The 22,246-nt window shown below is 38.1% G+C and overlaps 1 protein-coding gene across 4 annotated transcripts in view; it reads right to left on the bottom strand.

Moving 5' to 3' along the window:
* Positions 1-22,246, bottom strand: part of LRRC28 (leucine rich repeat containing 28) — a 201,738-nt gene that overhangs the window by 32,593 nt on the left and 146,899 nt on the right. For 2 of the 4 annotated variants that reach the window (XM_069559246.1, XM_069559244.1), the window contains 3 exons: positions 5,944-6,119; positions 3,911-4,070; positions 3,003-3,140 (listed from right to left, as the gene is read on the bottom strand). In XM_069559246.1, the coding sequence (XP_069415347.1) occupies positions 3,041-3,140; positions 3,911-4,070; positions 5,944-6,119 (436 nt within the window). In that variant the 3' untranslated portion in view covers positions 3,003-3,040. The remainder of the gene's footprint in view (positions 1-3,002; positions 3,141-3,910; positions 4,071-5,943; positions 6,120-22,246) is intronic. The other 2 variants (XM_069559247.1, XM_069559245.1) reach the window with 1 other exon arrangement.

Below are 22,246 nucleotides of genomic sequence, written 5' to 3' on the forward strand. Positions count from 1 at the left end.
GGTAACTTCCTTGGTTTTAGAGAGCAGGGCCCTCACTCAGGGCTAAGGAGGTGAGGCCACTTCACCAGAGAGTCTAAAGGACAGAGCGTCTAACCAGAGGATTATTCTCAAGTATTAAAATCTAATGGAATTTGTCTTTCTAGGTTTTGGACTTTTCTGAAACTCATGATCTCTTTTTCTCCTTTCTGTAATGTAAATGTCTATCTTATGCCTGTCCCAACCATCGTATACTGAAAGAAGATAACCAGTCTGGTTTTACAGATTCATAGATGAGGAGTTCTGTCCCATGGTGAGTTATGCTTGAGTTTTATTCATACCTGATTTAGATACTTAAGATTAGATTTTGAATTCAAGAGTTGATGCTGGAATATGTTAGCATTTGGGGAGTGTTGGGATGGAATGAATTTATTATGCATGTGAGAAGGACATGAATTTTTGGAGGAGACTGTTATGGGTTGAATTGTATCCCCCTAAATTCACATGTTAAAGTCCTAATCCCTAAAACCCCAGAATGTGACTGCTATCAACTGAATTGTGTCCCCCCATCCTGCCACTGATTCATATGGTTAAGCCCTAATCTCCAGTGTGATGGTATTTGGATATGGGGCTTTGGGAGATATTAGGCTTAGATGAGTTCATAATGGTGGGGTCCTGGTGATAGGATTAGTGCCCCTATAAGATGAGACACCAGAGACCGTGTGCATGTGTGTGATCATATTCTCTGCCACTCGAGGCAGCAAGAAAATGGCTAAATTCAAACCAGGAAGAGAGCCCTCAGCACAACCTAACCATATACACCCTGATTTCACACTTCAGCTTCTGTGTGAGACTGAATTTCTGTTGTTTAAGCCAGCCTATGGTATTTTGTTTGTTTGTATGGTGACCCTAGCAGAATAAAACAGAAACCTTATTTGGAAACAGGGTCATTGCTGGTGTAATGAGGTAAGTTAGGATGAGGTCATCAGGAAGGGCCCTAATGCAATGTCACTGGTGTCCTTATAAACAAGGGACGTTTGGACACCAGGACAGACTCACACAGAAGTAAGACAATGTGAAGAGAAGGGAGATGATGGCTATCTACAAGGTTTAGACCCTTCTGTCACAGCCTTCAGAAGGAACCAATCCTTTCACATCTCTAGCCTTCAGATCTCTGAGACAACATCTACAGCAGATCTTTTGTCAGACAGTTCTGTGGTATTCTGTCGAGGCATCTGTAGGAAATGAATAAAACACCCTTGCAAAACCTTGACTAGCTGGATTTCCTATTGGGAAATACAAAATTTATAAGGCTCATACACATGTGGGAAAAGCCAGACATATGTTCTAGTAATAAATAATCCTCTGAGTTGACATTCTCCATTTTAACAAATGAACAGTAATTTGGGGAAATGAAAACTTGCTATGCCTACTGTGATCAAAAGTTATGAACATACTAGTTATTATTCTCTCTATAGATACTTGAAGATTTTGGTATTTACTGTTTATGCAAAATACTGCAATTTCTTTTTACTTGACTCTGTATTAAACTTAGGTTGGAACTAATACTTGTATGAGACTTGGTATTTTAGAAGCATATTCAATATGTTCCTTTAAAATGATGCCAAATATCCACATTAATTTAGATATTGGCTGATTTATTTTATGACAAGGAATGTAAACTGAACTGAATATATTAGAAAACTTAAAAACAATATTGTTAAGACCTTTTAGAATTTATGATATTAAAAATATTGATTTATTTTTAGCAATAAGCTATTGAAATTCAAGTATTTGGTTTTCAGTTATAAAAGAAAGTACTTTAAAGACTATGTTAGGAACTAAATTCAAGCTTTTAATATAATCTCCATAGCAACATGGGAAGGAGCAAAGTCCAGTGGATCAAATGAAATATACAAATTCTAAAATTCAAATCTTAGCATTACTCACCACAGAAAGCCATGCTTGTACCTTGGTATTTCAGTTTTTGCTATAAACATAGGCACTTCTGGCATAGATTAACAAAAAGGCATTGCCTATGATCTATGTATTTGATACACTCATTTTACTAAATTAACAATATTATATTTATGTTCTAAAGCAATATAAGATATTCATACTGGCTGAAGCAGAGAAACAAGTAGCAGTAAATAGAATATGCAAATACTTATCGAATAAGTTTCCCAAATTTTATGTAAAGATAACACAAAAATGACTTCATTTGAAGGATCTACTTTATTTTCACAAATTAATTACCATGATGAAATGAAAATTTAGCTTTTAAATGGGTATTTAGGATTTTATCAGCTGCTAACAGAGCATCCTTGCCATACTGCACTGTTTTCATTTTCACATTTTTTGTAAGGAAATGTCCTCTACAGGAAGCTGTGCAACAACAATGCAGAAGGATTTTACTACAGTTTAATGAATTTAAGATTTTCCTATAATGATATCTTACTAATATAAACATCATTTGCTAAAGACATATACACAAAATAAATTTTTAAAAGTTTTTGAGCTACAAAAGATATCACAGTTACTCAATATGTATTACATGCCAGGTACCATCCTGGGCTCTTTATATAAAATAATCTCATTTAATCCTCACAATGACCTTTTAAATAGATACGATTACTAAGTTCATTTTACTGATGAAAAGATGAAGCTCAGAAATGTTACGTCAATTTGCCCAAGATCTCCCAGGGAAGGAGTCAGAATCATGGCCGGTGACTTGATCAATATATTCCCTACTGCTTCTTACAGATGTGCCTATTTCATTTGTTAATATTACTCATGTAGTTAACACTCAAATCCTGACTCCATCCTTTCAGCTCTGATCAGAAGGAGGAGATTAGCAAGGTTTGGAGGAGGGCTTCTGGAGGCAGGCACGGTAAAGAAGCAGGAAACTAAAAATACAGAAAGTTGAAACGGGAACTGAAAGTATAGCAAAACAGGATTATTCAGGTAAGAAAAAAGACAAATGCAGTTTGGGGAAGGAGTGGGTAGAGAGATGGAAAGGTAACTACCATTTGCTGAGCACCCATTATGTGCCAGGCGTCTGCCTTCATCGTCTGCTGATCCTCAGATGCCCTGCCCAGCAGGCTGTTCCAGCTCCATTCTGAGGCTCTGAGAGGTGCAGTACCCTGCCCACGCTCGCTCTCATTCTACAAAAATGATTATAAAGGAAACGCTTCTGGGACTGAATAGGGGTAACAAGTTTTCCTGAAAAATGTACTAACCCAAAATACCACATTTGAGGATAAGTGAGGTATTATAGCATCTTTTTTTTTCAACTTTGAAAAATACGAACTTAGAAGATCCTAAATTTAGAAAATCTATAAGCTGAGGCAGGGCTAATGGAAGATTTTTCATTTCATGTCCTATTTTTAATTGTCTGGTATTCTTTTTTAAACTACCAGTATGGAGTTTTTCATTTAGTTAACATTCTTTGCAAATTCAAGGCACTGTGCCAAGAAACAGAGTGGCAAGAGAATGCCATTTGGAAGTGTTAGGAATTCAAAACAGAAACACACACACAATGTCCAGCCACACACTTCCAGTGAGCGATGTGAGTTAAATAGAAGGGCTGGGCTGGACCCATTATAGAACAAATATTTCGTTCTTACACTCCTGCCTAAAGTCTATTGTGAATAGGGGAACAGCAGGAAAACACTTCTCCAAAGAATGAGCTACTCTAAACAACATATACAATAAAACCATTCTTCACAAGACCGAAAATGTAATAAAGGGAAACCCAGTTTTCTTATTATACTGAAAATGTGCACTTGTTTCATTTAGCTGTATGGCAGGAAGCACTCTAGGCCCCTTCCAAGCTTCTGACTAGACAGCACTTTTTACGTGTGTTCTCCACCCCTCCCCACGTTCCCACCCCTCGCCCAGGCATAAGCCCTGGTGCCCACTTAGGCATGATTACCCCTGGTGCAGCCCTGCCATTGGCGTCTCTCTCAAGGGAAAGAGCTTGGGGTAGACAATCGTAAACATGGGCTCGCTGCACCGGTGACAGTGCCCCAGGGGGCAGTGCAGCAGCTCCAGGAGACTTCTGGGTAACGAGACTGGAGACAGAAAGTCCAGATCTGGAACACAAGAGAAAAATCATACACAAACAAAAAATGAGACATCCTTGAACGAGGCTTCTTATAATACATCTCACTGTTAACAAGTAAATTCGGTTAGTGAAAAGTACTGTATGTGGAAAGTTTTGTTATCTGATAGGCACTGAATGAAAACATAACATTATTTGGAAATGAAAGATTTTTTTTATACTTTAGACACTAAGAGAAACCCTAAGTCTATTCTTTTAAGAGCAACCTGAGCTGTCCTGAGGTGGGAGCAAGGAAAGAATAAGGCCAAATATTCTTTAAGAACAAAGACCAAAAAGGCTGTTGGGTTTACCCAGAGAGGGTCTGCAAACTTCTGTAAGACCAAATAAAAAAAGGTCCTTTTTCAAAAAGAGGACCAAATAAAAAAAGGTCTGTGACTGAAGACTGAAACAGACTTTCATTAAGTTCCTCCTAAATCTATTGGGGATTTAGAATGTTTCAAGCTAAATTACACTTACTGAAAAGAATGAAAAGGGGAAACAAAGAAATCAAAGAAAATGAAAAATAATGATTCCCTGTCTCCCTCTATGAGCTGTCATTAATAAAAATGGGATGTTTTTTCCTTAGTTTAGTCTGAGCACACAAAAGAAATGTTTAAAGCAAAATATCCTAGGCGTCTGGGCAATCCTGAACACAAATGTACCCTGGATTGCTACTGACAGTGAACACCAGGAGAGAGAGAAATAGTCATGATGAGGTGACACCTAAAATTCACTGAATCATCTTTGGGAAGGAAATACAAATTATCTTACTATCTTCTGTATCTGTCCAGATTTTTCAATAACCATTTTGAAAAATGTAATTTGTTCATAGGTGAATAATTTCAGTTTTCTGTTCAGTTTTTGAAAACAATACATTCCTGGGAGGTTAATGTTAGATGTCTTTGTATGTATTTTCTCATTGACATTGCCTAGTGCTTTTTTTTTTTCTTTTCTTTTTTTAGGAGAAGGCAATGGCACCCCAATCCAGTACTCTTGCCTGGAAAATCCCATGGATGGAGGAGCCTGGTAGGCTGCAGTCCGTGGGGTCGCGAAGAGTTGGACGCAACTGAGCGACTTCACTTTCACTTTTCGCTTTCATGCACTGGAGAAGGAAATGGCAACCCACTCCAGTGTTCTTGCCTGGAGAATCCCAGGGACAGGGGAGCCTTGTGGGCTGCCATCTATGGGGTCGCACAGAGTTGGACACGACTGAAATGACTTAGCAGCAGCAGCAGCAGTGCTTTTTTAAAGTATCTCAGGTCCACTCCACATCACCTAAGACATATATACACTACTAAAGACTTTCCAAACCAAGAGTTGGCATCCTGTGGTAACACTGCCACAGGGTCCTGGAATTAATTTTCCTTTACATATATAAATTTCTCAGATGTGAGGAGGGTGCAAAGCAAAAGCCTGCTATGTTGGAAGAAGTACCAACTTTGCTTTAGGGGTAAGATCTTTGCACATTTTTTTTTATGGGAGAAAGTACCAATGCCAGTCTTCTCACTTCTACCAAATATGTGCTCCTGAAAACCAGTTTCTTTCAATTTCAACCACACAGATAACCTGTAACCTGTTCTTTTGACTGAACACCATATCTAGTGAACGCTTCTCTGTTTCTGTAGGGGTTGCTAAAGGGATCAGTGTTGACAAAATATTAAACTTTTCTCTTACAAAAAATGTGCCACTGCACAACTGAGCAAATGTACTTAATGCCACTGAACTGAGCACGTAAAGGTGGTAAATTTTATGTTGGGTACATCTTACCACAATTTTGAAGGCGACCATCAAAATAGCATAAAACACAATCCCTAAGCTCACTGAATAAGAAGTAGGGGAAAAAAGAAAAGTGAGGTCCCATGTACCTTTTAGAGAAGCGTGGTAGCTGTGATGCAGAGTCCTCATGGCCAGCTCCTGCAGAGGCAGGACATGATCCTTCTCTGTCCCTATGGCCTTCACCTCAGCAGGGAGGAAAACGGTTAGCTGCCCCGATGAAAAGGAAAGCAGCTTCACCTCAGAAACTTGAATGGGAGCACCACAGCTACAGAAAGACACACATTCACAGTAGTGTTAGCCAAAAGGAAATGACTATATGTGCCAATAAAAATGTGTTAATCAAAATATACATTTAGAATTTTAAGACACTGCTGAATTGCCAAAATTCTTTTCAAAGTGAACAGATGCTATCTTGGGTTCCTTAATAAAATCTGGCACAGAAATTTAGACTCATCATTTGGAACTCAGCTAAAATCTTCACTGAGGTCCAGGCATTGCCAGTAAGGACAAACTTGGAAGGAATTTCCTTCATTGGGTCTACACAATTTGCTTAGTAAGCTCCATTTATCCTCATTTTCTTACCCTTTCTAAGTTTATGTTTATTGAAATTTTCAAAATTGAAAGGAACAAAGAGAACTCTGTTAAGTTATAATACTTTGGTTTAACAGAATTTTTGTGTGCGGAAAACACCCAACAAAGTAAACAGATTTTTAATGGTAGCAGATAACTTCCATAAACTTGTGGAGAAAATATTCTTGGCAGGGTCTATTGAATAAGCCAAATCACATACTATTGCCTACAGCCACGCATAACCAGAAGGCAGAGACACTACTGTTCCTTTAGCTTTACAGGGTTACTAAAACTCAGGAGTCCAATCTCTTTCCATTTCCTGTCTGAGATCACCAGGTTACCTAAACACCTCAACACCTTTCTTCTCTAATGACAAACAGGTGCCAACAAACCTTGACTCTCCAGACACAATATGAGGTACTCTCTCGCTGCTCGTCTAGAGACAGGCAATGAAGAAGGTACAGTACTGGAAGACAGAAGCCCTTGGCTTATTTGTTCACTCTAAGCTCCTACATTTGCTCATTCCCTTCATCAGAAAATGGGCTTTCTGGGTAGTGCTGGTGGTAAAGAACCCGCCTGCCAATGCAGGAGATATAGGAGACGTGGGTTCAATCCCTGGGTCAGGAAGATCCTCTGGAGGAGGGCATGGCAACCCACTTTAGTATTCGTGCCTGGAGAATCCCATGGACAGAGGAGCCCGGCAGGCTATAGTCCATGGGGCAGCAAAGAGTCAGATACTAGAGTGACTAGGCACTATTTCATCTGAAAATATTCCCAGGGAACTTACTATACACAAGTCAAGATACTTAAATTAATGAAAAAAAAATGACTTCCTTCCCTTGAAAAATGTAATAATTATGATATAATTAACAATATAATTATTCTAATATTGGGTCAGAGAAGATGGAGGAACTGACTTTGTCTAGGGAATTAGAGAAGGTTCTACAGAGAAGAGAGTATCTGACCTAGAACTCAATTAATTTTACTCAGTTTTTCCACTCAGCTCAACAAAAAGAACCTCAGGAGGCCACACTGGCCTTCCTACTAGGCAAAACCTGTATCTCAAAAGGAAGCATTTTTTCAAATTCTAACAGTATAGTTTGGCTTTGCCTTCAACAGCATGACAAATTCTGTGTCTGGCTCTTTTTGTCAACAATATCTTCCTGGGATACACCCATGCTACTGTGTGTACTATAGTTTATTCATTTTCATTGCTGTGTAGTACTGGTAAATGTACATGCTGTTTCCAAGGCTGGACTATATGAACATTGTTGTATGTATTATTTGATACACATGAGCATGAAATTCTGTTAGGTACATACTGAAGATCAGAATTGAGCTTATTATACTGAGGAGAGATGGACAATTAAAAGATACACATATGCTAAAACAAGAGTGAAGAGGGGAGTGAGAGCTATACCATTTCAGATAACATAATCAAAGAAAGTCTTTCTGAAAAGGTGACATTTGAGCAGAGACTTGACTGAAGAGAAGAGTTAACTCAGTCACAGCCTGGTAGGCACCTTAACTTGAGGACAGGGAACTAAGAGTTCAGGGTGCCCAAAACAGTAAGAGTTCACAGGACAGAGAACCTTAGGGGAGAGAGATGTAACGTACAGAGAGAGAGCTCTGGAGATTTGCAGAGGGCCCTCTTGGAATATTCAGATGAGTGCTGACCAGCACACGCAAGGTAACTACCTGAGGCTGGAAAGAGGAGGAGGTGAAAAGGTTAAGGCTAACAGTGCCCCAGCAAGCCCACACGGCTGGAAATGGCTCCTGCTCTTATCAGGTAGACTTAAACATCAGCAATTCAAGGGACCCCGAGCAGAATCTTATCTCAGGAGCAGTGAGTAATTAGTGCTAGCCTGAACACCATTCCATTCCCACCCAACAAATCCTTAATAGCAATATCTGAAAGATTAAACTGTTTCCAGTTAACTTAAATGCATCCCAGCACATATACTAAGAACAGTTACGTGAAATCAAAAATATTCTGCACTCAATCAACATCATAAATTTCACACTACATGGCATCCAACCAAAAATGACATACAATGAGGGAAAAAAAATCACATGACTGAAACAACCAAGACAGATATTAAAACTGACAGAAAAGGTCATTATATCAATAGAAGAAAGATGTGTTGCATCCATAGCTCTCACCTAAAGCAACCAGAAATAAGACAGTAAAGTAAGCCCTAAGTAAATAAAAGAAATAATAAAGAGCATCAAGATAATCAATAACATAGAAAACAGTAATAGAGATAAATCAATGAAAACAAAAAAGCTGGAACTTTGAGAACATTAATAAACTCGAAAAACCTCTAACTAGACTAATCAGAGAGAAGACATAAATTACCAATATTAATATGAGAAAGACATTGCCCAGTTTCTACAGATAATAAAAGGGTAAGAAGCAACTTTATACTAATACAAAGTCTTTGAAGGACAAAAATTAGGAAAGCTCACTCAAGGCCCACAGAAGCTGAACAGCCCTACATTTATGAATGAAGCTGAACTCGTAGTTGAAAGACTGGAATACTTCTCAATTCATTCTCTGAAGCTATCATTATCCTGACACCAAAACCAAATGGACACATAGCAAGAAAAGAGAAGCAATTAGTATCACACATAGACATAGAAGGAAAAAGTTAAACATAAATTTAGCAAATTTAATGTAACAATGTATAAAGTCGTTATGATCAAATGAAGTTTACTTAATCAAGATTGTATTAATCTTAAGGAAATAATGTAATTTGCTATATTAAAAGGCTAAAAAGGAAAAACAATATAATCACTTCAAAAGATGTGGAGAAATTCAACATGCATCTGTAATTTAAAAACTCTCAGCAAACTAGGAATAAAGAGCTTCTAACCAGTCCAATAAAGTAAAAAAAGAAATAAAAGGCAACCAGATTTGAAAGGAAGAAGTAAAACTATCTTTTTTCCCAGAAGACATGGCTGTATGTAGAAAGTCCAATATAGTCTTTAACAAACCTGCTAGAACTAATAAGTGAGCTTGTTAAGTTTGGAGGATACAAGATCAGTTATAGGAAATTATATTTCTATTGGTTACAATAATCAATTGGAAATTAATAAAAACTTTGAACACCATATATAATACTATTTGAAATATGAAATACTTGGGGGTCAATCTGAAAAAAACGGGGTCTGAGACATATACACAGAACCCTACAAAAAATGCAGAGTAATTAAGACATTTATTGTGATCATAGGCTAGGAGATGTGATATTGTTAAGATGTTAATTCTGCTCAAATTGATCTATAGACACAATTAAAATTACAGGCCTTTAAAAATATACATAAATTGAAACTTTGATTCTAAAATTTATATAGAAATGCAAAACAGCTAGAGTAGTAAAAAAAATTTTTTAATTTAAAGACTTAAAATTGCTTGGTAATCAAGGCAATGTATTATTGGTGCCAAAACAGGCAAAGAGATCAACAGAGAAGATAATGTATCCAGAGACAGACCCATACATACATGGACAACTAATTTCCAACTAAGGTACAAAGGAAACACAGTGGAGAAAGGCTAGTATTTTACACAAATGGTATTTGAACAACTGTATATCCATATGTAAAAAATAGGAACTTCTAGACTGAGATGAGTACACAAAAGTTATCATGGAAATGTTTTACTAGAAGTTAAATAAAAGTGCAGATTTGAGAGAATAAAAAATTTTTAAAAATAGGACCTTCAACCATACCTTGTACCATATACAAAAATTAACTCAAAATGAATTACAGACCTAAATGTAAATCTAACTCATTAAAAATTCTAGAAGACAACACAGGAGAAAACTTTAGTGATTTGGATTATAATAAACTGTGAAAAATTCTGAAAGAGATGGGCATACCAGACCACCTGACCTGCCTCTTGAGAAAGCTGTATGCAGGTCAAGAGCAACAGTTAGAACTGGACATGGAACAAAGGACTGGTTCCAAATAGGACAAGGAGTACATCAAGGCTGTATATTGTCACCCTGCTTATTTAACTTATATGCAGAATACATCATGAGAAACGCTGGGCTGGAGGAAGCACAAGCTGGAATCAAGATTGCCAAGAGAAATATCAATAACCTCAGATACGCAGATGACACCACCCTTATGGCAGAAAGTGAAGAAGAACTAAAGAGCCTCTTGATGAAAGTGAAAGAGGAGAGTGAAAAAGTTGGCTTAAAGCTCAACATTCAGAAAACGAAGATCATGGCATCCGGTCCCATCACTTCATGGCAAACAGATGGGGAAACAGTGGCTGACTTTATTTTTCTGGGCTCCAAAATCACTGCAGATGGTGATTGCAGCCGTGAAATTAAAAGACGCTTACTCCTTGGAAGGAAAGTTATGACCAACATAACTTTAGACAGCATATTAAAAAGCAGAGACATTACTTTGTCAACAAAGGTCCGTCTAGTCAAGGCTTGTCAACAAAGGTCCGTCTAGTCAAGGCTATGGTTTTTCCAGTGGTCATGTATGGATGTGAGAGTTGGGACTATAAAGAAATCTGAGCGCAGAAGAATTGATGGTTTTGAACTGTGGTGTTGGAGAAGACTCTTGAGAGTCCCTTGAACTGCAAAGAGATCCAACCAGTCCATCCTAAAGGAGATCAGTCCTGGGTGTTCACTGGAAGGACTGATGTTGAAGCTGAAACTCCAATACTTTGGCCACCCGATGCAAAGAGCTGACTCATTGGAAAAGACCCTGATGCTGGGAAAGATTGAGGGTAGGAGGAGAAGGGGACGATGGAGGATGAGACGGTTGGATGGCATCACCGACTCAATAGACATGGGTTTGGGTAGACTCCCGGAGTTGGTGATGGACAGGGAAGCCTGGTGTGCTGCGGTTCATGGGGTCGCAAAGAGTCAGATGCGACTGAGCGACTGAACTGAACTGAAAAGCAAGATCCATAAAGGAACAAATTGATAAGTTGGACTTTATAAAAAACTGTCTGCTCTCCAAAAGGCCTTGTGAAAAAAAAGTCAGTTCTGGACTGAGAAAAGACACTTGTGAAACAAATAAATACGATAAAGGACTTTTGTCCAGACTCTAATAAGAGAATTTTCAAAACTCAGTAATAACACAAACACCCAAGGGAAAAAATGGGAGAAAGACTTTAGCCACTATATCAAAGCAGATATCTGGATGGCAAACAAAACATAAAAAGATGCACACTTTTATTCATTAGGGAAATGAAATTTTAAAATATAATGGAAATATCATTACACACCTAGGATAAAACCTAAAAGACTTACTATTCCAAGTATTAGCAAAAATATGTAAGAACTGAAAATCTCCTTTATGGGGGGAATGTAAAATGGTACGGTTGTTTTTTAAGTTTGCCAGTTCTTTCAAAATTAAACATATATGTACTATATGATCCAAATACTCCACTCCTAAGTATTTGCCCAAGGAAATTTAAGTCTAGGACATTCAAAAGACACTCTACGTATGTTCGTAACATTTTATTGGAATAAAGCCAAAAACTAGAACCAACACAAATGTCCATGAACAAGTGGATGGGAACAACCTACAGTATATGCTTACAATGGAATTCTACACAGCAATAAAAAAATGAACTGTTGATCCACACTATATCATGAGTAAATCTCCAAATCGTTATGCTAGTAAAAGAAGCCAAGAGTTTCATGTAAAACTCAAGAAGATACAAATTAATTGACAGTGATGGAACACAGATCAGTGGTTACCTGGAGACAGGATGAAGAGAAGGAAGGGAAAATGATTACCAAGGGGAATGAGGAAACTTTGGTGGTGGTGGATATGTTTATTATCTTAATTGCAGTGATGGCTTCACAGGTATGTATGTATGTTTATACATACATATGTAAAAACTTTTCAAATTTTATATATATATATGAAAGTGAAAGGTGAAACTGAAAGTCTCTGTCATGTCTGACTCTTTGCAACCCCATGGACTATACAGTCCATGGAATTCTCCAGGATAGAATACTGGAGTGGGTAGCCTATCCCTTCTCCAGTGGATCTTCCTGACCCAGGAATCAAACTGGAATCTCCTGCATTGCAGACAGATTCTTTACCAACTGAGCTACTAGGGAAGCTGGTAGTTACATGTATATATATATATACACACTTTATTGTTGTTGTTTAGTCGCTAAGTCATGTGTGACTCCTTTGAGACCCCATGGATTGTAGCTCCCCAGGTTCCTCTGTCCATGGAATTTTCAGGCAAGAACACTGGAGTGGGTTGCCATTTCCTTCTCTATATACCTACTTTATATCTGTGCAGCTTATCATATGTCAGTGTAGAATTGGGAATAAAAGCCTAGCTGGGCGTGGGCTGTGAGAAAATAGAAAGAAGTGGAGAAAGTGAATATAGATATTGCTTTCAAAGAGTCGTTTTTTAAAGGGAAGCATAAAAATAGTGAAGTCAGAGAATAAAAACAAAATCTTATACAGAAGAAGTATACCATGGAGGAATATATATAGCATCATTCAGTTTACACAAAGTTAAAGACAAACTTGAAAATACACTATACGGGGATGTATTTACATATATTAAAATCATAACTCAGTGAAAATGAATGATAAATACATAATTCAGAATACTGGCTAACCTTAGAGAAGCAGAAGGAGCATGCATGGGAGAGAACCTTATAGGGGCTTCAAAATTGTTAGTAATGTCATTTTTGTAAGTTAATGATACTTATACACACTTCCCAGGTTGCTCAGGGATAAAGAATTTACCTGCCAGGCAAAAGACATGGGCTCAGTCCCTTGGTTGGGAAGATCCACTGGAGAAGGAAATGGCAACCTACTCCAATATTCTTGCCTGTGAAATCACATGGACAGAGGATCCTGGTGGGCTACAGCCCATGGGGTCGCAAAAGAGTCAAACACGACTTCACAACTAAACAACAACAATGATATTTATACTGATGTGCAGGGTCAAAATATGGAAGCTTTCTGGTCAAATTTTAAGAAATGACCCTCTTACTTTAATTGATGCCAAAGAGAGTGGACTTAAGCAGAAAGGTACCCCATGGACGCTGGTGGCCTTATAAATTCGAAATCATACCCCTTACTAATGAACACTGTATTCAATAAGCTGTGGCTCTTCTTGCCTACAGGCCAAATTGGGCCTGGAGTTTTCTATATCCTGTCATTCCAGATACAAATTTTAATTTTCCCCAAATCTAATTCCTAATGTCTTTTCTGACATTCTCTTTTACCAATGGTATATCACAATGTTTGCTATTTCTAAATCACACTTTATATAACTGTATTATGAGAAATTTTTTGTTGCTAACTCACTGAATATGATCATTTCCTCTTCTATCTAGTAGTTCTATATTGATACTTAAGGAGTTCCAGATAAAGATTGGTTGTTTTGAGTCTTCACACAGAGGGAAAGAAATTTGAAAGAGAAACAATAAAAAGCAAATGGCATCATCATCATCAGTCATCTACAAAGGAAATACTTTCAGGGGGCTTGTTGGTCCAGTCTATCCCAGGAGACATTCTAAAGAGATGAGCATCACAAATACCTGTATTTGGTTATCCACCAGGATGGCCACATTTAAAGAAATGCTTATTTAGGGATATGATAGTAATCTGCCAAATGGGATTTTTTGGAAAATGTCTCATGTATGGATTAAATTAAATACATCTTGAGTTGTGTGTCTATCATGGTGAACTATGAAGAACCACAATATAGGCTAGCTAAATCTGTTCAGAGAATGACAGGTGAGCCACAGACTGGGAGAAAATATTTGCAAATCACATATTTGATAAGAAACATGTATTCAGAATGTATAAAGAACTCTCAAAACTCAATAATACAAGCCCAAACCATCCAATTTTTTAAAAATGGGGCAAAAGATTGGAACACATTTCACTGAAGATAAGAGTTGACCCTTGAATGAGTTTGAATTGTGTGGGTCCACTTCACGTGGATTTTTTTTTCAATAATAAGTACTACGATACTACATGATTCAAGGTTGGTCCACAAATGTGGTTCAGTTCAGTTCAGTCACTCAGTCATGTCTGACTCTTTGAGACCCGTGAACTGCAGCATGCCAGGCCTCCCTGTCCATCACCAACTCCCGGAGTCCACCCAAACCCATGTCCATCGAGTCAGTGATGCCATCCAACCATCTCATCCTCTGGCATCCCCTTCTCCTCCTGCCCCCAATCCCTCCCAGCATCAGGGTCTTTTCCAATGAGTCAGCTCTTTGCATCAGGTGGCCAAAGTATGGGAGTTTCAGCTTCAACATCAGTCCTTCCAGTGAACACCCAGGACTGATCTCCTTTAGGATGGACTGGTTGGATCTCCCTGCAGTCCAAGGGACTCTCAAGAGTCTTCACCAACACAGTTCAAAAGCATCAATTCTTCGGCTTTCAGCTTTCTTCACAGTCCAACTCTCATATCCATACATCACCACTGGAAAAACCATAGCCTTGACTAGACAGACCTCTGTTGACAAAGTAATGTCTCTGCTTTTTAATATGCTGTCTAGGTTGGTCATAACTTTCCTTCCACGAAATAAGCGTCTTTTAATTTCATGGCTGCAATCACCATCTGCAGTGATTTTGGAGCCCAGAAAAGTAAAGTCAGCCACTGTTTCCCCATCTATTTCCCATGAAGTGATAGGACCAGATGCCATGATCTTCGTTTTCTGAATGTTGAGCTTTAAGCCAACTTTTTTGCTCTCCTCTTTCACTTTCATCAAGAGGCTCTTTAGTTCCTCTTCACTTTCTGCCATAAGGGTGGTATCATCTACATATCTGAGGTTATTGATATTTCTCCCAGCAATGTTGATTCTAGCTTGCGCTTCCTCTAGCCCAGTGTTTCTCATGATGTGCTCTGCATATAAGTTAAATAAGCAGGGTGACAATATACAGCCTTGACATATTCCTTTTCCTATTTGGAACCAGTCTGTTGTTCCATGTCCAGTTCTAACTGTTGCTCCTGACCTGCATACAGCTTTCTCAAGAGGCAGGTCAGGTGGTCTGGTATTCCCATCTCTTGAAGAATTTTCCACAGTTTATTGTGATCCACACAGTCAAAGGCTTTGGCATAGTCAATAAAGCAGAAATAGATGTTTTTCTGGAACTCTCTTGCTTTTTCCATGATCCAGCAGATGTTGGCAATTTGATCTCTGGTTCTTCTGTCTTTTCTAAAACCAGCTTGAACATCTGGAAGTTCACGGTTCATGTATTGCTGAAGCCTGGCTTGGAGAATTTTGAGCATTACTTTACTAGCGTGTGAGATGAGTGCAATTGTGTAGTAGTTTGAGCATCCTTTGGCATTGCCTTTCTTTGGGATTGGAATGAAAACTGACCTTTTGCAGTCCTGTGGCCACTGCTGAGTTTTCCAAATTTGCTGGCATACTGAGTGCAGCACTTTCACAGCATCATCTTTCAGGATTTGAAATAGCTCAACTGGAATTCCATCACCTCCACTAGCTTTGTTCATAGTGATGCTTTCTAAGGCCCACTTGACTTCCCATTCCAGGATGTCTGGCTCTAGGTGAGTGATCACACCATTGTGATTATCTGGGTTGTGAAGCTCTTTTTTGTACAGTTCTTCTGTGTATTCTTGCCACCTCTTAATATCTTCTGCTTCTGTTAGGTCCATACCATTTCTGTCCTTTATTGAGCCCATCTTTGCATGAAATGTTCCCTTGGCATCTCTAATTTTCTTGACAAGATCAAAGAGGAACCCCTGATACAGAGCACTAACTATAAGGTATATGTGGATTGTGGACTGTGCTGAGGACCCGCCTCAACCCCTGAATTATTCAAGGGTCAACTGTACATGAAAGGGAACTAAGCACATGAAAAGGTGTTCAATATCAACAATCATTAGAGAAATGCAAATTAAAACCATGAGACATTACCCACTTACTAGAATGTCTGAAAGAAAAAAAAAAACTGACAAGGATTCTCACGAAATACACAGTAACACAGTCATGTGGGAAACAGTTTGGCAGCTTTTTTGGCAGCTGTAAAGTTAAACATACAGTTACCACATAACCTGGCAGATGCATTCTTAGATATTACCCAAGTGGAATGAACTTATGTTCACACAAAACCCCAGATATGTTTGCAGTAGCCCATGTCATTCCATTTGTATAACATTCTGGAAAAGGTAAACCATAAGGATATAAAACATGCCCCTATTTCCAGGAGCTGGTGTGTCTCCTGAAGAAGAGGAGTTAAATCTTGTTAAGAAGAAAAGTTAAGGGACATGAGGGACATTCTGGGGGTAAGTGAACTGTTCCAAATCTTGATTATAATAGTGGCTATACAATTGCATGCATTTGTGAAAATTCGTGGCATTGTACACTAAAAGGGTGAACTTCCCTGTTTGTAAATTACAGTTTAATAAAATGAACAAAAAACAAACAAACAGTACCACTGTGCTAAAGCACAGTCCCAGAGCCCTCTGTTCTGTTAGCCATTAGTCTTTTAGTTACTGGATTATGGGGAAATCTTAGGGGAAGGGCAGATACTGCAGCGGGGGACCGCAAGAGCTTTTAATTCAATGGCTATTCATTAACTTGCGCACAGACACTTCAATACTGTCAATAAATTAACAACCAGTATGGGTACAATAAAGCAAAGCAGCTGCACAATGGCCTGTCAATGGTGTCAACATTTATATGAAATTTTCCTCCAATGTTTTTCTTTATCCCTCATACTTTTAAAACCTCTGTTGATTCTATATGATCATATAAGAGTCTACAGCAGCACAACTGTGATTTTGTATGAGTATTTCTGTGTGTTAAAAGGGCATTACTCTAATGAACCATTTTGTAAAGATGAGGAAATAAATTTAAAATTTACTTTATAATTACTCTGTTTCTTAATATGGAGAAAATTCAGATGAGAGGACCATATCCAAAACGCTCTTATGCAGCATGGCCACTAAGTCTGGAAACACAGGCCGACACATTAATGAATGATTCTTTTGATGACATACAATACATGGTCGGATGATTAAATTTTGTATCAATTTGGCTAGGCCAGGGCATCCAGATATTTGGTCAAACACCAGTTCAGATGTTTCTGTAAACATATTTTAAAGATGGGATCAACAATTAAATCAGTAGATTTTTGAATAAAGCTGATTACCCTCTGTAATGTTGAGCGGGCTTGTCTAATCAGTTAAAGACCTTTATGAGGAAAAGACTGAGTGCTCAAGGAACAATTCTGCCTCCAGACTGTCTTTAAACTCAAGCTGCCATATCAGCTCTTCTTTGGGTCTCTAACATGCTATGCAAACTTCAGACTTGCCAGTGTCCACAATCATATGAGCCAGTTCTGTAAAATAAACCAATCTCCTTCTCCTTTCCCTCTCAGTGTTCATCACCCCACCTACACACACACCCCCACACACACGTACACACACACACAGTCTCTCTCTTTCTACTGGTTCTGTTGCTATGGAGAAGCCTGATACTCATGGTAAAGCATATTGTTTTCAAACTTTATAGCCACACTTTAGTATAAGACTACTGAGAAAAACCATAGAACAATAAAAACAGGATAAAAGCAAGCAAGTGATTCATGAATAATTACTTCATACTGTTATTGCCTTAACAGCTGCTGCTCCTTAACCTTACAACTGTTGATTAAACTCTACAAGGACACTGTCCAAAGAATGTAACAATAACAAAGGTTTAGAAAACTGAAAGCCATACTTTTCCTAATGCTTTTCCTAATGCTAGAAAGATAGGTTTCTGACAGAAACCTCTGAAAAGACTCACATGAACAAGTAAGTGGATCCTCATTTCACATACCATCTAATTTCCCTTTGACAATTTTTTAAGCACAAGTTTCTATTCTTCACCACTGGCTACAAACAGCTAATTAAACTCATTTTACAAAACTTCTGTTACATGCCTTCTCTGGTTAACCCTGGAGAAGAGGGGCAGCTCTGCAGAATGCAGGCTGTGAGGGAGGAATTCACACGAGCAGGCGTCCTTCTGCTGGTCCTGGCCAACCAACCGCGACCTCATCAGAGACTCCACTACACGGAGTGACGTAGGAAAAGAAAGGGATTCTTCACCCTTGCTTTCGGGAAGCTAGTAAAGAAGTTCAAACATACAGAGGTGATTTTAGACCAAGGAGAAGAGGGAGACAGTGTATACAGTGCACTGGTTAGGTGTGGACAATAAAGTAGATGGTAACTCTACTGCCAACTAGCTTTGTGACCTGGGACACCTTGCTTAATCTTTCTGAGCTCCACTTTCTTAATTTCTAAGACAGGGATGATATTACAAGGGTTGCTGGGAGGATTATGTGCAATACACAGATAAATCTATGAGTATAGGACCTGGTACACAGTAAGGTAGAAATACTTATAGCTGTGCTTTCTTCTTATTATAATAAGTGATTCTGGGGGGTAATGTACATGCTGTGATGGTTTTCATATTAACTTGGCTTGACCACGATACCCAGACCTTTAGTCAAATGCTAGCCTCAATGTGGCTCTTAAGGATTCTCTATTGAAACCTAAGATTAACATGATGATATTCTAGGGAAAGGGAACAGGGATTTGGCTCTTTCAGCTCTGTGAATGCACAGGGCAGACAGGGCTATACAAATAGTTCCAGTGGCTAGAGAGTCATGTCTATGGAAGAGTATAGCAAATGGAAGAGGAGGCAGGAAAGGTACCTATCTTGAAAGTTAGTGCTGCTCATCTCAGTAAGAAGTCATCGTGAAATAGTAAAGAGAGATGGAAGCTCCATGATGTGTTCAGTTCACAATAGCATGAAATAACTATTAAGTGGCAATTATTAGGCTTTGGTAACTTTAATTTCTAACTCAATAGTTTTTATTATTTTAGAATGAATGCTGAGGTGGTTACAAAAAAGATTAGATTCAAATCCTTAAGTGGGTTGGTTATTATAATGAGTTGGTGCTCCAGTGGCTAACATTCCATGTTTCAATGCAGGGAGCCCGAGTTCGATCCGTGGTCAGGGAACTAGATCCCACATGCTACAACTAAGACCCAAGACAGTTAAATAAATAAAGAAATGCTTTAAAAACTGAATTGAAATCGGTTACAAATGTCAGGACCCCTGGCTTAGTTACACAGACAATTTATAACAATGATCACAATTCCTTTTCAATTCAATGTTTTCAGAGCTGCCATTCAACATGTAAACCTAAACAAGATAAATGAATAGTAACATAATTTTGCCACTAAGATTATGCTCCAAAACATGTATGTGATTTAGCAAATTAATTCATATGCATTTTCAAACTTATCACTCCACCGACCAAAGTGTTGAGAGTAAAGAATTAGTTTAAATCCCCTAACCAAAAGAACCCAAATGACTAAATTCTATACTTCAGAAAATATACTGTCATCCACATGCTCATTATTGAGGGAACTGCTACCAGATTAACCCTTTTTAGCAAAAAAAAAAAAAAAGCTAAAAGGAAAGGGGAGAAGTGAATATGGGGAAGGAAAGAAGCTATGCCACCCTGTTAGAATAAGCCTTGATTTGGATAAAGCATCTGTCCTCTTGGCACAGTCTCTTCAAGACTTAGTTTTGTTCCATCTGGGAACACATTTATTTTACTTTCATTTTTGAAGGATATTTTTGCTGGTTGCTAGGTTGACTGTTTTTTCCTTTGGCACTTAAAAAATATCATTCTACTGTTTCCTGGCCTTCAAAATTTGAAGGCAACAGTCTTTTGAGTTATTTCTTCATATGTAGTTTGTCATTTTTCTCTGGTTGGTTTCAAGATTTTCTTTTTACGTTTGGTTTTCAGCAGCTTTGCCTGGGTATGGTTTTTTTTTGTAATCTATATTGCTTAGAGTTCACTTAGTTTCTTAAAAATGTAAATTTATATGTTTAATCATATTTGGCAAGTTTTTGGACAATATTTGTTCAAACAACTTGTTGTTATTTCTGCCCCATTTTCTCTCAGGTGTTTTTATATTGTCTGTCAGTTTCCCAATGATGCTGTAGTTCATACTTGTTTTCAATCTTTTTTCGTGTTCTTCAGATTGAATCTTTTCTATTGATCTACCTTCCAAGTTCACTGACTTTTCCTCTTATACCATTCTGTGTTAAGCTCATCAAGTAAAGTTTTTACTTTCCTTGACACTAGGTCATATTTTCTTTATTCTTCAAATGTTATGCAATTTTAGATTGAACCCTGGACATCTGGAAAGTTATATTGTGGATACTCTGAATTCTGTTAAATTCTTCTAAATCTTAGAAGGAATGTTAGTAATTTTTAAATAAGCAATTAATAATTGCATTGGAATCAAAGTGCAAACTCTTGAGTGATAGCTCAAATTGTACCTCAGTTTTGTTATTTTTTTTCAATCTGTAGTCAGGCTGCTTTGTGCCTGTCCCATGGAGGTGTGATTCAAGTATCTAATATTGTTTGTTTGGGGTATGTAGGCAGCCCCTACACAAAAATGCACTGTAATCCAAAGGATATTTTCTAGTACGTTGATTTAACTCAGAATTTGGAATGCATCAGACAACTCTGTTATCTTCAGCAGTTATATTAACAAACCATTTAACCTAAGTATTTATCCAACTTGTACCCAAACTCAGCTATAACTGCTTATTTATACAAGAAAAAGCACAGCAGTGACTTGGTTTTCTTTGACTCATACAATCAGACAACTGAGAAAATAAACCCGATACCGGGCCACTTTTGATATAGGTCTGGAATAGGTCTTCTGAGTAGGCAAATGTGCCAATTCCACTTTATAAAATTCTACCATGGGAGAGACTTCTCCTTTGAGGTAAAACAGAAAAGAAATAAAGACATTTATTTCTGTAGTAAGACAAATCCAGACAAAATAACAACCGCATTTTTCTAAGAGACGAGCAAAGAGCATGCGTGCAACCCAGGGTGGCTCCCGTGCTCCTCCCCTCCTGGAGTCTCCTCCACAAGAAACAGGGGTAGCCGGTGTGACCAACAGGATAAAACAGAGAGCCAGTGCGTGGCTTCAGAGCCAGGTCATAAACAGCCACTGTGCTATAGACTTTTACTCTCTACTTTTCTCTTAGGGTAGTTATCTTTTATAGTAGGATAAATATCTAAATGATCTTTTCTATAACTGTTAGCACAGTGCTGACTTGCTACTTAATGTTCAATAATTATTTGGCAAATAAACAAACATGAAATAAGCAGAAGCTACCTTTATTCATATTTCTATGAATATCAAATATAATTTTATGAGACTTCTGAGAATTCTTGACACTGTGCAATGTTTGTTAATTGCTATTTTTATACCTTTTTATATGTTTTACACTTGCTTCTCTAGTTTCCTTCTGTGATGTGAATTGTATACACATATATACATATCTATCTATCTATCTATATATCTGACTTTTTTATATCATGCCACAGATCCCTAAAGCTGTACTCATTTTGCTCCAGTTTTCTCTGACTGTTAATCAGAAAAGGGTAAAATGATTGTTTCAGGGAAAGCATAGTACAGCAGGAGCTGGTATGTTCTTTATCGTAGACCTATTCCTGGGCTAGAAGGAGCATGTGATGGTGGTGGAAAACAGTGTGAGATTCTTCGGTTTTCAGCTTAAATACCATCTCCTTGGAAAGAATCAGCGCCAGGTATGTTTAGCTATTGACTGTTCATTTGGATCCCTAGTTAGATTATGAGGTCCACGAAGGCAGGAAGAGCTGAACAGTTTGGCTCCTACACCGTATGGCCACTGTCTAGAGAATAACCAAACAGAGGAGCTGCTCAAAAATATGCACTGAAGAAACAACTGAACCACAATCCTCATTCAGAATCAAGAGGTACACTTCCTAGGC

This window comes from Ovis canadensis, chromosome 18 (genome assembly GCF_042477335.2).
Source record: "Ovis canadensis isolate MfBH-ARS-UI-01 breed Bighorn chromosome 18, ARS-UI_OviCan_v2, whole genome shotgun sequence".
NCBI lineage: Eukaryota > Metazoa > Chordata > Mammalia > Artiodactyla > Bovidae > Ovis > Ovis canadensis.